The following is a 15,319-nucleotide window of genomic DNA, read 5'->3' on the forward strand; positions in this document are numbered from 1 at the left end:
AAGTCTTCCCCTTTGCTTTATTTTCTAATTTCTGTTAATTTCTTAGGGAGCGCCAGGAGACAGTGGTAAACCAGGTGCACCTGGACCGTCTGGTAATCCAGGGCAACCAGGTTTTCCAGGACCGAAAGGTGAAGCTGGATCTGAAGGAGCTCCAGTAAGTAAACTTTTGTTCAATAAAATTCTGAAAAGGAAATTTTTAGTGTACACTTCAGTTTACTTCTTTTTTTTTTCTTTAGGGACTGACTGGTCCACCTGGCCCTTCAGGGCCAGCTGGAGATCGCGGGCTTCCTGGTATACCTGGTGTGCAAGGAAGACCAGGTCCCCCCGGACCTCGCGGATCACCCGTAAGTTTTTCTAAAGCCATGTTTGCTTTTTATTTATGACATTTTAAGAATTGTTATATACAGTGAAACAATAATCAATCAGATAAGTCTAAAATATGCCGCCCAGAGTGTATAGTGGTTAGCTGAGTCTACTGCAATACCGAAGGCCCGGGCTCGAATCCCAGAGAGGGCATGGCTATAACTGTTCTTCTATTCATAGGAAGCAGCGGTGGCCCAGTAAAGTGGCCACCACTTCCGGCCTTAGTAGTGGCCAAGCCTAAATCGGCTAAGTGCCTGCCAATGGAGTGAGGAAGTCTAAATAGGTCCACATTTTAAAAATCTCTGAAACTTAAATTTTAACATATTCAACTTGGTCAGAAACAGAAGAAAACTTTTGTAACTTGTTTCCTATTGTTAATTTTTGCCCTCGTTCTGATTAATCTAATTATCCATTTATATATGTTATAGAAATGTTATGCATGTTACAGAAAACAACGTTTCTGTGCATAGAAGACAATGTACACTTGAATGTTGGCAAATACTGAAAGAAACTAATATACCGATATAATATAATAACGTTGGAAGTAACAAATCAAAGCAATTATGTTAAGTGTTTTACAAGGAAGTTACATATAATAACCAGGCATAGGTGACAAATTGGTGAAAGTACTTATGACATTCAAGGAATTTGACTTCTCAGTATCGTACAATTCCAGCGGATCTGACACCGTTAAAAACGCCTTGTATACTGCCACGCAGACGATCAGTCATAAAACTATATAGCCTTTCGTAATTAAATCATCTAACTGTAATTTGGTGGGATATCTTTGCTGCTGTACTACACTAAAGACTACTTGCAAGTTGGTGAGCTGCGTAACGTCGATTATGTTTTAGCGGTAAATATCATTCTTCTTGGTTCGCCGCTTTTTCGGATGGTACAGACTGTCCTTCACCATCGACAGACAGACTTGTATCATCGATAAGCAAGTGGGCGTTGTTAATAGATTACGAAGTTTTCAACTAAATGAAATTCAATGATTATTTTCCTGATGTGCTGTATCTTACGTAATTAATATTTTAAATCACACATGTACAATCACTAGATTCTAATATCTATTTTACACTCATGCATTGTTTTTGCTTAGACAGCAATACAAACATTACATAAATTTCATTATTTTTTAGACTCATTACATGCATCCTGTTTTTTATTAACAAGAGAACTAAACTAAGCATATCAATACATTTGATCATTTTATAAGCAATATGAGCCAGTTTCTTTTTATTACGAGATTTTATGAAGGTCTTACGATAAATTACTTCGAATAATGGAAACGACTGACTGTATCATAGAGATTTATTCGCATTGTGTCCAGTTTCTTATATAAAAAGAAAAAAATTAAATACGAATTTAGGCCTTTCCCTTTCTGCAAGATTTTCTATATACAATCCGCATAATATGTAAACGAAGCATAGAGACTTCGTAATCACTTGCAAAGTGCAAAGTATAGCTGATAGCTATTTCCCATTGACGGTGAAAGGACAGTCTCTGTCATCCGAAAAAGGGGCAACCTACTTCTTGCAAAGCCACAGAGAGTAACGCCATGAAGCTAACACTTGGCGTGATTCCAAATTCAACTTTGGTTATTATGAGGCTTTCTGCTTTCTTACAATAAACTTCTAGTAAAATCATCGAAATGTTAACTTTGACACGTGAGTAGCATTTCAGGGTTATAGATGATTCTTTCACGATCAAGCTTTTTTATGTCAGCTCCCAGAAACTATTTATAAATATTCGCAGTACACAAACAGACTAACGCCTAACATGGATCTCACGGTCACCTAACTATTAGGCTGTCCGGTAAATAATGCAGGTTTTTAACCTATATCTTAAAATTATCATAACTCAACTCAACTCAAAAACAATCTTATTAATCAAAATAAGCACCAGCCGAATCAATGTATTTTTGCCAACAAGCTATAAGTTTATTTATGCTGGTAGAATAAAATTCTGTAGTTCTGAACGCGATAAAGTTGTCAAAGGCGTTTTTGACCTCGTCTTGGTTTCTGAAGCATTTCTTCTACAGAATGTTATCCAGATGTTTGAAAAAGTGGTAATCTGTCAGCAAGATCCCAATTCGTTCAATTTTTCTGTAGGGTCAGTTGCATGACGTGCGGACGAGCATCTTCATGGAGAACTGGCCGCTTTCTGTTGAACAATGCCGAGCACATGCGTTGCAATTTTTGGAGCATTTCGTTGATCTGCTGACAGCACTTATCTGCCGTAATCGTTTCGCCCGGATTTAGGAAGCTGTGGTGGATGAGACCACTAAACAGTCACCATAATTTTCTTTTGGTGCAAATTTGGCTTTGCAAAGTCTTATGGTGTCTGACCGAGGTCCAGCCACTGAGCCGAATGTCGAAAGTTGTTAGAGAGAATCCACTTTTCATCGCACGTAACAATTCGATCAAGAAAAGGGTCGATTTTGTTGCGGAGAAGAAGAGCAGACAAAACTTCAAAACGGCGGTTTTTTTTTATTTTCGCTCAATTTGTGAGGCACCCACTTATCGAGCTTCGTTAACTTTCCTATACGATTCAAGAGATCAGAAATCGTTATTTTGCTGACACCAAGCTCCTCCTCAAGCTCACGAACAGTTCTGCATGGGTTTGTTTCAACTAAAGTCTTCAAATCTTCGACATCAACAGCTAAAGAGCGTCCACGACGCTCTTGATCTTCCAGGGCAAATTCTTCACGGCTAACCTTTTGATACCGTTCAACTGTAGATTCATTAACACTTTTCTCGCCCCATACTTCGTTGATATTTCGAACAGTTTGTGCTGCGCTGTAGCCTAGCTTGTACTCATAAAAGTAAATTTCCAGAAAATCCCGTTTTGACATCTATGCAAAAACACCTAGTAAATATTTTTTAAAATAATTTTGGAACAAAATGATTATTATAGAAATAGAGCACAAATAGAGCTTCAACATGATATATACACCAATGTAATTCAAAATATTTTTGCTGCTAAAAATGTACAGGAAAGATAAACAACCTGCATTATTTTCAGTACAACACGATAGAATAAAGCGCTTTGATATTGTTAATACTTTCGTCAGTATGCTGGCTTACAGCAGGAGATATTTTTACCTGCTCTTACCAGTACCTTAGAGATTCCCGTTTAGGGCCTGACCTTTGTTAAATCCGTAGTTAAATATATCCTCTAGATAAGGTGAATTTGTCGGCGAAGAAGTTTGAAGCCCTTTGTGTTTTGAAAGCAGGTCGGAGGCTTGGGAGTTGATCAGGTGGGTTCCTTCGACTAAAATCCTGAGATACGGGGATTATTTGCAAACTATACACAAAGACCATTCGAAATGCGCAGAAAATTATGTCCCATAGGATGGAGACGAGAGAGAGTCTTTTATAGTAGTAAATTTGCAGAAACACAATTTGCAACAGAAAATTGTCAGCACATAGAAGTATTGTGCTGTAATTGGTTATTTTGGTCACGCGGGTTTGGGTGAAGCAAATGAGCAGCATAAGGTCTAATAAGTATGTCCTCTTCCAGAATCTCATAGGCCTGGATGTCAACGAAGTTTGCAGGGTTGTTCCTTATAGATCTGAATAAAGCGCTACTAGGCCTCGTCGCGTTTAAATAAAGCAACGAGATTTTGAATCTCATTTATCAGCAAGCTAGTCTCTGATTTTAAACTTTATTCAGCAAGGAATTTCTTGCTGCTAATTTAAGCAGGCAGCAAATACAAAAAAGATTTATGTATACTAGGCAAGGTTAAACCAACTAATTAAATCAGTTAGCTAATATGCAACTGTGTATCTTACTGTCCCCATTCATCGGAAATTGAAAAGTTTGTTTTTAATTATGGCAGGGTCATTTGCTTAAATAAAGGGAGGCCTCCTGGAGAATTTTCTAAGGGAAACTGTTTCGCATTTTCGTTAAGCATGGGGAAGATTAAGAAAACTCCTATGCAGGCGGCCCGTTCACCGGAATTCGAACACGGCTCGAACTACCAAAACTTGACTTGTTATGTTTTATTTAATTAATGTAAACCGCGCGAGGGCTATATGTCTAAGAGAACAGATGTCTTCGTGGAGCACTTTCGAAAGGAAACTAATTAGTATGTACATTACTCATGGGAAAAACCATGAAAACGCCCATACTGCCAGCCTATTCACCTGGAATCGAACTCATGTTAAACTGCCAGTGTTCAGCGACTTTACAGTCAGGTCGCTCGTCGGGCTTGTGTTAAACTACCAAAATTCACCAGATCTATCGCTGCCACTGGCGAGCGAAGTTTTTTTTAAGAAAACTAACTTGTTTCTTTTTAAATAACGAAATTATGATAGTTGCATTACTATTCTTTCTCTTTTTATTTAATCTTGGCAACTGGAATCCTTAATTTTTTTCCTTTATTATAGTAGAATGGTACCTTCCCAGACGGAAAATAAGATAGTTCTTCTATTATTGTGAAATATATCAAAAGTTGCAGTGAATATTAGAGAATAAAATGTAGAGACAATGTTAATTTTGCCGGATTCACAGACCGAAACAAGATGATTTAAAGACTTCGATGTTATGTAATTATTTTAAACTGTACTTTTCTCTCTTTATAGTGCTCCTTCTCTAGGCAAACAGACTCCTCTTTCTGATCCTAATCTGCGTATCTTAATACAAGAAATTGGGCTTTAAAATTTATTTATTTCATTCATCCCCAATTTCGAAACTTCGGTGGGTATACTGGCACTCAGCAGAGAAAAAGGTCCTGCTCTTTTGCAATTCTTAATTGAGTCCCGAATTTGGCCTGACGTGTTGAAATCTGCGCATAGAATTCTCCAGATGAGACAAATATCAGGGGAGAAAAATACAGATGCGTTTTGCATCTGGGTTTTCACAAAAATTTAGGTCCATGTGTAGGAACTTTGAAGAAGTCCCTCCAAATGAATAAAACGGTGATGAAAAGTTCCTCCAAATTCAGCGTTCGCATTTGGTGTCCGGCGCTCGGATTGACTGGCTAGGTTATGCCGGTAGAGTAAAGGAAGTTGACAGAAGATGGGCGCAAACTCTTATCTTCTTCAAGTATTTCGTATCTTAGGATGTTCGCAAAGTTGGCTGGGTTGCATTGAAGTGCTCTGTTAAAGAATTTTTCGTTGAGGCGGGTAATACAGTCTTTAATCGACTTTAAGTCCGCGGGGAGGCTTCTATTAAGTATAAAGCAAGGGGCTCCCATTATAATCCACAAAACCTTATTTTGCAAAACTTGGAGTTTTTTAGCTCTTTATCAGTGGCATTAGCTCAGGCAGATTAGGAGTACATCATAATCGGTCCGATGACCGATACATAAAGTCTCATCTTCAAGTTCAGAGCAAGTTGTTCACTTTTTAAGAGCGGAAAAGTCTCATAATTATACCGAACACTTTACCGCACACCTTGGTCATTTGATCTGCCCAGGCAAAATTCTTGTTGAGCTTGACTCCGAGATATTGCACGTTATTTACTCTGGGAACCGGGGCGCCGAAAAGTTTAACAGTGCTTTTAATTTCATCTTTCTTGCGGTGTCTCCTGATAGTTTCGGGATTTTTCGGGCCAGATACAAATCTTCCATTGACTTCACCAACGTTCAGTGCCAGGGATCTTATCCTGGAGCTTGGCTATCAGGTCGCCAAGGTTGGGAGATTATTGCTGTGCCATCAGCGTAGCTGGAGAGGAGTAATCGGTAAAGATTGGAAAGTCGTTGACACAGAGTATGTAAAATATTGGTCCTAAAATAGGTCCTTGGGGAATACCTGCCAGGATGCTTCTTGTACTGGATATAGAATTGCCGTGCTTCACAATAAAAGTGCGTTTGTCAAACAATGAATTGATCAGCAGAATCAGTTGCCTGGGGAGATCCAGTTTTATGAGCTTGTACAGGAGTCATGGGTGCCAGACGCGGTCAAACGCCTTTGGCCATGTCTAGCATTAGGATTGCGATGCTCATGTTATTCTGAAGTGCTGAGCCGATAGATTCTGTCAGTCTGACAAGTTGGGATGAGGTGAAAAGACCATTACGGAATCCATGTTGATCGTCTGCTAGGCAAGCAATCGTCAAGCATCCGACTGTAGATGAGTCACGCCAGAAGTTTATTAAGAGTGGATAACAAGCTAATTGGCCTATAGTCAGCAGGTTTGTCTTGTGATTTCCCAGGCTTGGGAATCAGGAAGATATTCGCCTGTTTCCAAGCTTGAGGAAAATAATGATTTTGAAGAGAAACGTTAAGAATGCTAGTAAGCTTACAATTGGTTTTGAATGGCAAATGTGGTTATCTATATCATCACGTTCCGGAGCTTAACTTTCTGATGATGCAGTTCACCTCCTATAGTGTTGCATAATTTATAATGTCCATAACATTTGGAGAGATCAGCAATTTCATTACAAAGTCTGACTTAAATACCTTATTACCTATTAATATTATTATTATTAATGAAAGGTTACCAAGTACTTCATGAAAACTTACGAAAGAATGTGTTTAGGTTAGATTAGGTTATTTAAATATGGCAGTACACACGACGGCTATCTGCCTCGTAAGAATATGTAGTGAGATTTGAAATATTTTAAATCGAAATATTTGATAGTAAAAGCCCAATTTTTACTTTAATTCAGGAAAATGTTCAATGATTTTTCAATAACAAGTACAGATTTTTAACTTATACATAATAACTAATTTTTTTTCAGGGAGAGCGCGGCATGGAAGGCAAAAGTGGAGCAGATGGCCCGCCAGGACCTCAAGGTTTACAAGGACCAACTGGACCACCTGGACCACCCGGAGAAGCTGGACCACCAGTAAGTACATTTTAGAGAGAAAATACTCAAATGCCTGATATCCATAAAATTTAAATGGTTCAAAAAAGTATATATACATACATATATAATTAAGCGAGAGTAATTAAATCTGAATTAGATCATGAAAGGAGGTAATATTCTAACAGAAAATACAGTTATAAACATACCTATATACATATAAACACATATAAACATATATATGTGTATATATCCACCTCCAGTTTACAGAACTTATTGACCCTAAAAATTTTTCCTCGAATAGGATAATCTATTAAAAATAATTCCTTTTTGAATTTAAGCTTATATATATATAAATTGTGTGTATGTACAATTATATCAAATATACCTTTACCTAACAAAATGCAGAGAAACGTATACACATTACTAGCACTGTGGTATTGTTATTGCATCATAAACCCACAATGCAGTCTCATAGGAATATTACCTCATAGAAGACCAAAATTCCAGAGCATTGAGCTGGAACTACATTTCGACTTTTATCTTAAATTTATTACTTATATCGCTCATGGGCTTCAGTGCTGTCACAAATCGAAAAATGAAGCCTTTGAAATAAAGGTGTTTAAAGTTTCTCTTAGTTTTGAGATACGAGAATCACATGCTTAATTGGTGGATTAAAGGGTGAACAGTATTTAGATTTCATAGGTGTTCTCTTTGGTTTAGTTGATTATGGCAAAGCACACTATGGCTATCTACCTAAGGGAAGGGATGCCTTCGTGAAAAACTATCTAGAGAAAATTGGTTTGTATATATGTTTCACATGGGGGAAACTGTGCAAACGACCATGCAGTCAGCTAGGTCGCAGAGGCTGCCCCGGATCGAACTACCAGCGTCCAGGACTTTACCGTTCGGCCGCTGGTGGTCCTTAGGTGTTTTCTTAGTAATAACTAAATATTACAAAATTAAAATTATTTGATAATAAATTTTAACAGATTGTATTATTATAGTCATTTTTTACATTATGTTGAACTGCATTGGAAATTCACGGCTCCTAATAATGAACACAATTTAACGACAAGGAATTAAATTTCATTAATAGTTATGTTACCACATTGTGACATGCATTACAAGATGGCATTCTTAATGTTTCAATGCTATATCATTAATCAGAATACAAAGGAAGACTTCCCAACAAAAGAATATGTTTATATTAGTTTCAAATAGAACCTATTTTTACGATTCAAATTTTTGCAGTAAAATACTGAATAGCAGCTTAATATTGCGTTGTTGTTGATTAAACGTTAAAGTTTTTCTGAGATATTACTAGACATTTATTGTAAGCTTTTTCCAATGTTGCCTCTTGAATGGACAGCAATTTTTTCCTGCATCTGGTGGCTTTCTTATTGACAGCTGTAAAATTGGCTTCTTTAACCCAATCGCTGCGCGTCCCGCGATTTCAACGGGCAACGTAGAAACAGCAAAATTTGCGCAACCCGCGATTTCCGCGGAGATGAATTTTTCCTGTCTATTTAACTATGCAACTCGCTCTTTCCCCGTTCAAGGTTTCCTTTTGGCTTTTCTATGGTGTTTAATTGTTTATTTAAATGTGGGTTAATAGATGGCGTTAATTGTCCACATTTCTGCCAAATATACAAGAATACGTAATGTAGCATTTTGCGCGCTCTTTTCAGAGCTCAAAGATGTCTGGCAGGAAACGTTTCGCTAGTGATATAACCTATATTCCTGACGATATTTCCGACACTGAGAGTAGTTCTGACTCTGATTTCAACTATATTTGAAGATAGTTATAGCGAAACTGATGAGAATTTCTCGGATTCCTTAGCAGACAGTGATGAATCTGAAAATTCAGTTTATATTAAAAACGTTCGACAGTGGTGCAAAATTGATATATATGTTTTGATTGATTGAAAAAATTGATATATATAGAATATATAGTATATATGTTTTATCTTTGTATTTTATATAATAAATCATAATTTAACCAATATTAATTTTCAAAATTTTCCTTTTATATCATTATTCTTCAATTTCAGTATTCCGATAACCTTTTTTCTATGATCTAATTCTATATTGAAAAAAACCCTTTTACAAACATTTTTGTATATTTTAACTCTAAAATGTATGTAGATTTGAAATATGTAATAAAAACATACGCAATTTTTGAACCTATTTTGATAAAAAAAAAAAAAAAGTACGCAGTCAGAGGGTTAAAAGAGAAGTAATAGTCTAATGATGTTTTTCCACTTTCAGTACGGAAATGCTGTTGAAGTATGCAGCATCATTGTTAGATTTACAGTAAAATTTTGACATATCTGACCTGTGAGATCCTTTACACCAGTAAAGACTTCATATTCCATTTCCAATCTTTTGAAAGCCTTTCCTCCTTTCTTATCTGTTAAAAAACGCACATTGCGATAGAACATGCCTGATTTCAAGGATCATGTCACATTTTTTCCGATTAAAAAGGGAGCACAATCTCCTTCATTTTGTTTGTAGCCGGCAACAAAATATTTATATGTTATGCTTTTAATGTCCCACAGCGTACAAGTTTTGCATGTAGCCACGTTTTTCTCCCAAAATCTTTTGAAAGCATGTCCCAATTTCAGTTGCGCCTTTCTTTCCACCGTCTTCATGCTTCAGATAGAAGTAGACGGTAGCAAGACCATTTTTCCTCTCTTATTTTATGAAGTCACAGGTGGACAATTTTGACTTACAATAAAATGATAAAATTTCTCTATGCTTTGCGGCCAGAGCTGCTTGCAGATTAAAGAATGATACATTAATTGAGATATTTATACAGATTTATCATTTCTCCACGGATATTTTCTTTACTCATGTTAATTATACATCTTCTCGATTCACATAATAGACATTAGAAATAGATATTTATTCTTTAAAAAACTCTACAGCAACGGCACAGTTTGAGATGGATCACAACAAAAGAGTTAAATCACTGAACGACACCGGCACAACTGAAGGTCACTGTTGATGAACAGAACACGTAATGCTCCCGCTGAGCACCTGGAGCAAACTGCGAAGTGTCAGTATTGCAGCCATTGTGCACAAGACATCAAAGAATGCACCCGAGATACTACCGCTATTTGTTAGTACTGCCCCATAAAGAAGACGACTATACAATGTTGTAAACAATAATAACTCAAAATTTTCATTCTTTTAGTTGGCCAGTGTTGCAACCCATGAACGATATATTTTAAAATCTAACGTTTAACAAATTTTCCTAAGATTCCAGATGTGTAGCTTATGTTCTCAGGTTTCTTTCGTTGTTTAAGATATGTTATGAAAGGATAACTTAATTTCTTTCTTCTTCTTTCTGAGTGAAATACTGGTTTATTTATTCGATGGCATAAAAATAAATATAAATTACTGACCATATCAACTGAAGTAATTTTGAGTATTTGATTGTATACTTAAGTAATACTTTCCTTTTATATTAGGTTTGTATTATTAATAACTAGGACTAGGCAAGTCTTCATTTATCTTCATCGCTAACCGTTGTTTAGAGTCATATCCGGACCAGATTTGCTAAATAAGCACCACCCCGTCACATTGTATCAAATCAACCCTCCCCGTCTCATCACAAGGTAAGGTGTGTGAAACAGTTTCAGGAGAGGGGCTGTTTGTGTAAGGGAAAAGTAGAGAACACCAATCCGTCAACAAACAAGTGGAAAACATCTAAGCAGCTTATCAACGAATCCCAAGCAAATCAGCTTATCGTACAAACAATTTAATGCATAACAGCAGCAGTATGGCACACAATACACAAACGCCTGAAGTTCAGACTTTACAAATTTCTTGTAGTCACATGCTGAGAACTAAAGAAAACCAGAAATGGAGGTGAAAAGTTTCACAAAATGTTCGCAAATTTCGCTTATATTTCAATTATATTCATTCAATTCAATTCTTATTTATAAGCATAGTTAGAGATTTGGGGCACACGAAAATGCGCCTGCGCATGGCTGTCTTTTTTCAGTCTTTAGAACAGTGAAGAACTTTCCAGAACTGTGCAGAATATTTACAGCAGCATTTAAGTTTATTCTCTGTCAGTTTTCCATGAGTATTTAGGAAACGGTGAAGAAATCGGCCAGAATGCTTGGTGATTTTCCAAATGCTTCTCCCCCCCCCCAAAGAAAAAACATATAGCCGATAACAAAATATCTGTTACTTACTGAAAACGTTAAATAGCACCATGTTAGTTTTACACTGTCCTACAATTTTATTCGAACTTAATAAAATTTTTCACAATTCTCCTTCAGCCAAAAAATGAGGCGAATCATTGTCTACCTAAGATTTCGAAAAACCTACTCTCATCTCCTAAATGAAACCTCTTCGGTCTGTGTAAAATGACGGGCAACACCGAGTGCCTCAGGTTAATTGAATACTAAAAAGTCAAAAACAGTTAATTGGCGTAAGTTCTGGAGCAGACTGGCAAACTGCGAGCTCAGAGACAGCATAAAAATCCTTTACAAATCCTCTGGTGCGAAGTTAAAATCTGAGCCCTTTCATATTTTTTAAAATTAATTTATCAACTTTATGAAATTTTGCACGGATAGAAAAACAGACTTATTTTTTGTTGCTAGCACTGACATACAGCAAATAATTTGCACCGTTTTCAACAGTGCAACCTATTTTTTTAAGTGGACGCTATAACTGTTTGCGCAGATCATGAAGTGTATCTTATTCTAAGGATATACATTTAAAAAATATTTTTGTATAAATGTTGTCAACAAAACCGTTAAATTTTAAGAAAGCACTTTCTGTCTTGACTTTCAGGAATTAAAATTGTATTATGATAGGTTCATTATGCAATTATATTAGAAGATTTTTAGTACATTATTTTCATAAAGGAATTTTACTGTTATGAATGCATGTTTAAAACTAAATTTCAATTATCTATTACAAATTCTATTAATATTTCAAAAGAAAAACTAAAATGTACTTCTCTTTAATAGAATGCTTTATATTATTAAATATTCTATGAAAATTATCATGTAATCAAAATATTCCCAGAAAAGTGAAATATTACCTGTAATAACAGAAATGTTTCTAAAAGCCAGTATCTAATTTCACAGGTAAAAAAAAAGGCATGAAACTTTTCTCATAGTACTAGGCATATGTACTAAAATGATTTGCTGTAATGGAACTTGCTTTCTTTGATACTTCGTTTAATGAAGCTGAATCTTACTTCTTTGGTTAACATACTTAACAGATGTGTCACTTCATTTGTAGGGTCATCAAGGAAAAGAAGGACAACCAGGAATCGCAGGTCGCATAGGAGACAAAGGACCACCTGGGCCTCCTGGACCTCCAGGTCCACCAGGAGTTCAAGGAATACAAGTAAAATAATATTTTAAAAAGTTATTTTTGTGTTTATATTCTTTCATGTATATTAAACATGCATGTTTTTGCGGATTCATATTGTAAGAAAAGCAAGAGCTTCAGTGTTTTGATTCCCTTTATATATTTTAATACGATTTAAAGGGCCCTCCTGGACCATTGGGATCTGCTGGACCTACTGGCGAACGAGGTGAACGAGGAGAAACGGGTCCCCGAGGTGTTCCAGGACCTCAAGGTCCAAGAGGTCCACCAGGACCCACAGGTCTCACTGGCATGAAAGGGGAACGCGGTGACGTTGGAGAGAAAGGAATGAAAGGACACCGAGGTTTGATTGGCTTACAAGGAATACCAGGGTCCCCGGTAAGTCAAAAGTCATTTCATTGTTTCTTTCTCAGTTATTCATATCCTTCACACAGGCTCAATAAGCGCATTATTTATTTGCATTAGGATTTAAAATCCATAATTTAGGATCTTAATGTAGTTGATAAAGAAATACTTACTATATTTGCGACTTTATTTGAATTCCTATGTTAAAGCAGTTTATGTGGATTCTGGAAATTTGAAAATCAACAATAAGAATCAGTTGTGATATTAGCAGTTTTAATTGATTTCGTCCTTTCCCAATAGCCTCTGATTCTGAATCTCAAATCAGATGATTTTGAGATTTATATGTATTCTGTATTTCAATTTTTTCATCAAAATAGCGTACATCATAACTTTTTTAATTTTTTTTCGCATCATAATTCCTATTCATCTACTTCAAATAAGCACATTTAATTCAAATACCATAACAAATGTTATTATTTTCCTTGTACTTTAAGTAATTTCTCCTTAGTTGACTTTCCCCTTCATGACAAAAATTTAATTTATCTTTAGGGTGTACCTGGAGATAAAGGAATGACTGGACCTCCTGGCCCTCCAGGAATGGAGGTAAGGACTTCTTTGGATAACTGAACTTGTTGTAAAAGCTAATGAAGTGTTGATATTAACTTCCTTCTAATCGAATAATGAGATACAAATTTTTATTGCTTAAATTTGAAATAATTATCTTCATATAAAGAAAATTAAGTTTCTGGATTGTTATTTCTCATACTCAAGCATTTTTCTTAACTTAGCAAGCATTTATTTATTTCTCCGTATATTTTAAGACTTATTAAAGTCATAAAAACCATTAGCAAAATCAAAAACTAAAAGTTTTATTTATTTCTTAAATTTCAGCCAATTTCCTATGTCTGAAATTTTAAATAAATCTAAATGTTAATAAATAAATTAGAAAAAGAATCATCAGAATTACTTTTTGGGGTACTGAAATTCTACATGAAATCTTATGGTAAAAAAATTTTAATTTACAGAACTTTTAATATCAAAGATAGTTAAGTGAATGAAATAGTTGATTTCAGTAACATTCAAGAATAACAGTCAATGCAAAACATCCTCCAAAAAGGCACATATTCGAGCAGTATCCTGCTTTCAACACAGGTCTCTTTAGACGCCCACGCAGACCTCCTTGTATTTGCTAATGGATTTCTGAATGCTTTGACCCACTATGTAGAATAATACGAACTTTGCTTTAGCAGAAATTCTAGAAAAATCAATTGTGCTTTCACTTGGAATTGAATCTGAATCTTCTAGTTGCTAGCTGAATATGCTGACGACTACATCCCAATAACACATGTCAGGAATGCTTCTAGTTCCTTATATATTACCGGAAGTGCTTAAGCAGAATGTAGAACCATTAGCTGCTTTTCTACATGATTTATTGTGTTAATGCTCAGCCGCGTAGAGTAGCTGTAATAAATCGTACATTAGCGATCACAGAACTCAGCGAATAGACTTGACCTCAGTCCGCTTGAAAATTTATGACGCCACCTCGAAATGCAAGCAGTTGGCCTATCCCTCATCCAAGATCACTGAATGAACTGCAATGGAAATTAAGGCAACACTTGGTTTGCTCCTAACTTACGGGTGTAGTAACTAGACGACAATATAAACAGAGGATGATTGTATTCACGTCAGAAGTGGGCATACTATACATTAAATTTTATTTTATTCAATTATTTTTCTCAAAAAGCTTTTGTTATCTTTATATCACTTACGTAACTTGTGCGAAGCTATATAATTTTTTCAAGGTTCAATACGTAGTCATGCTAAATTTCGTAACTAACAGTTGAAACCTAAAGCCTAGTTGTTCCTTGACTTTTAGACAAGACTGAAGAATTTAAAGTAAACTTTTTTCCCTTGTAGTAAATATTTTACATCTTGAAATTTATGTATATGTTTGTGTATCAAAATTAAATGATATCATATTATCTTCAAGCCACGAAGACCAAGAATTCAGAATAAAAACTATTATAAGATGTGTTAATTAAAAAAATAGGCACAGTTTGGTAGTTCCATTTTAAAGATTGATTGTAATTGTATACTTATACATTTAGGGACCACCAGGTCCTAAAGGTCCACCAGGCAGAGATGGAAGTCCTGGAAATCCAGGTTTGAGCGGACCACCAGGGCCTAGAGGACATTCGGGCGATGCGGGAAAAGCTGGTCCTGTGGGACCTCCTGGCCCACCTGGACAGCCTGGCCCACCTGGGGAACCATTTGGATATGATGCCAACACTCTAGCAGCTCTGTTTAGTCAAGGTCAAGTGAAGGTAAACAATTGTTTTAAAAGACAAATTGATTAAATAAGCGATAATTATTCTCAATCAGTTGTGAGGCATTGCAAATTTAAGTTAATATTAACTTTAGTATTAAGGTATTCCTGCTTTCATCTGCATCTTATTTTCCACCTTCTTTCTCAACTCATAGATAAATGTGGGATTA

General features: G+C 35.9%; 1 protein-coding gene across 1 annotated transcript in view; it reads left to right on the forward strand.

Moving 5' to 3' along the window:
* LOC118186185 (uncharacterized) overlaps positions 1-15,319 on the forward strand; it is a 131,573-nt gene that overhangs the window by 110,457 nt on the left and 5,797 nt on the right. Inside the window, exons 38-44 of the mRNA XM_035356249.2 lie at positions 47-154; positions 237-344; positions 7,055-7,162; positions 12,389-12,496; positions 12,641-12,856; positions 13,373-13,426; positions 14,932-15,147. Coding sequence (XP_035212140.1) covers positions 47-154; positions 237-344; positions 7,055-7,162; positions 12,389-12,496; positions 12,641-12,856; positions 13,373-13,426; positions 14,932-15,147 — 918 coding nt within the window. The remainder of the gene's footprint in view (positions 1-46; positions 155-236; positions 345-7,054; positions 7,163-12,388; positions 12,497-12,640; positions 12,857-13,372; positions 13,427-14,931; positions 15,148-15,319) is intronic.

The sequence above is a fragment of the Stegodyphus dumicola genome, chromosome X2 (genome assembly GCF_044657685.1).
Source record: "Stegodyphus dumicola isolate Sdum_Otavi_A_Nest chromosome X2, ASM4465768v1".
NCBI classification, from domain to species: Eukaryota; Metazoa; Arthropoda; class Arachnida; order Araneae; family Eresidae; genus Stegodyphus; species Stegodyphus dumicola.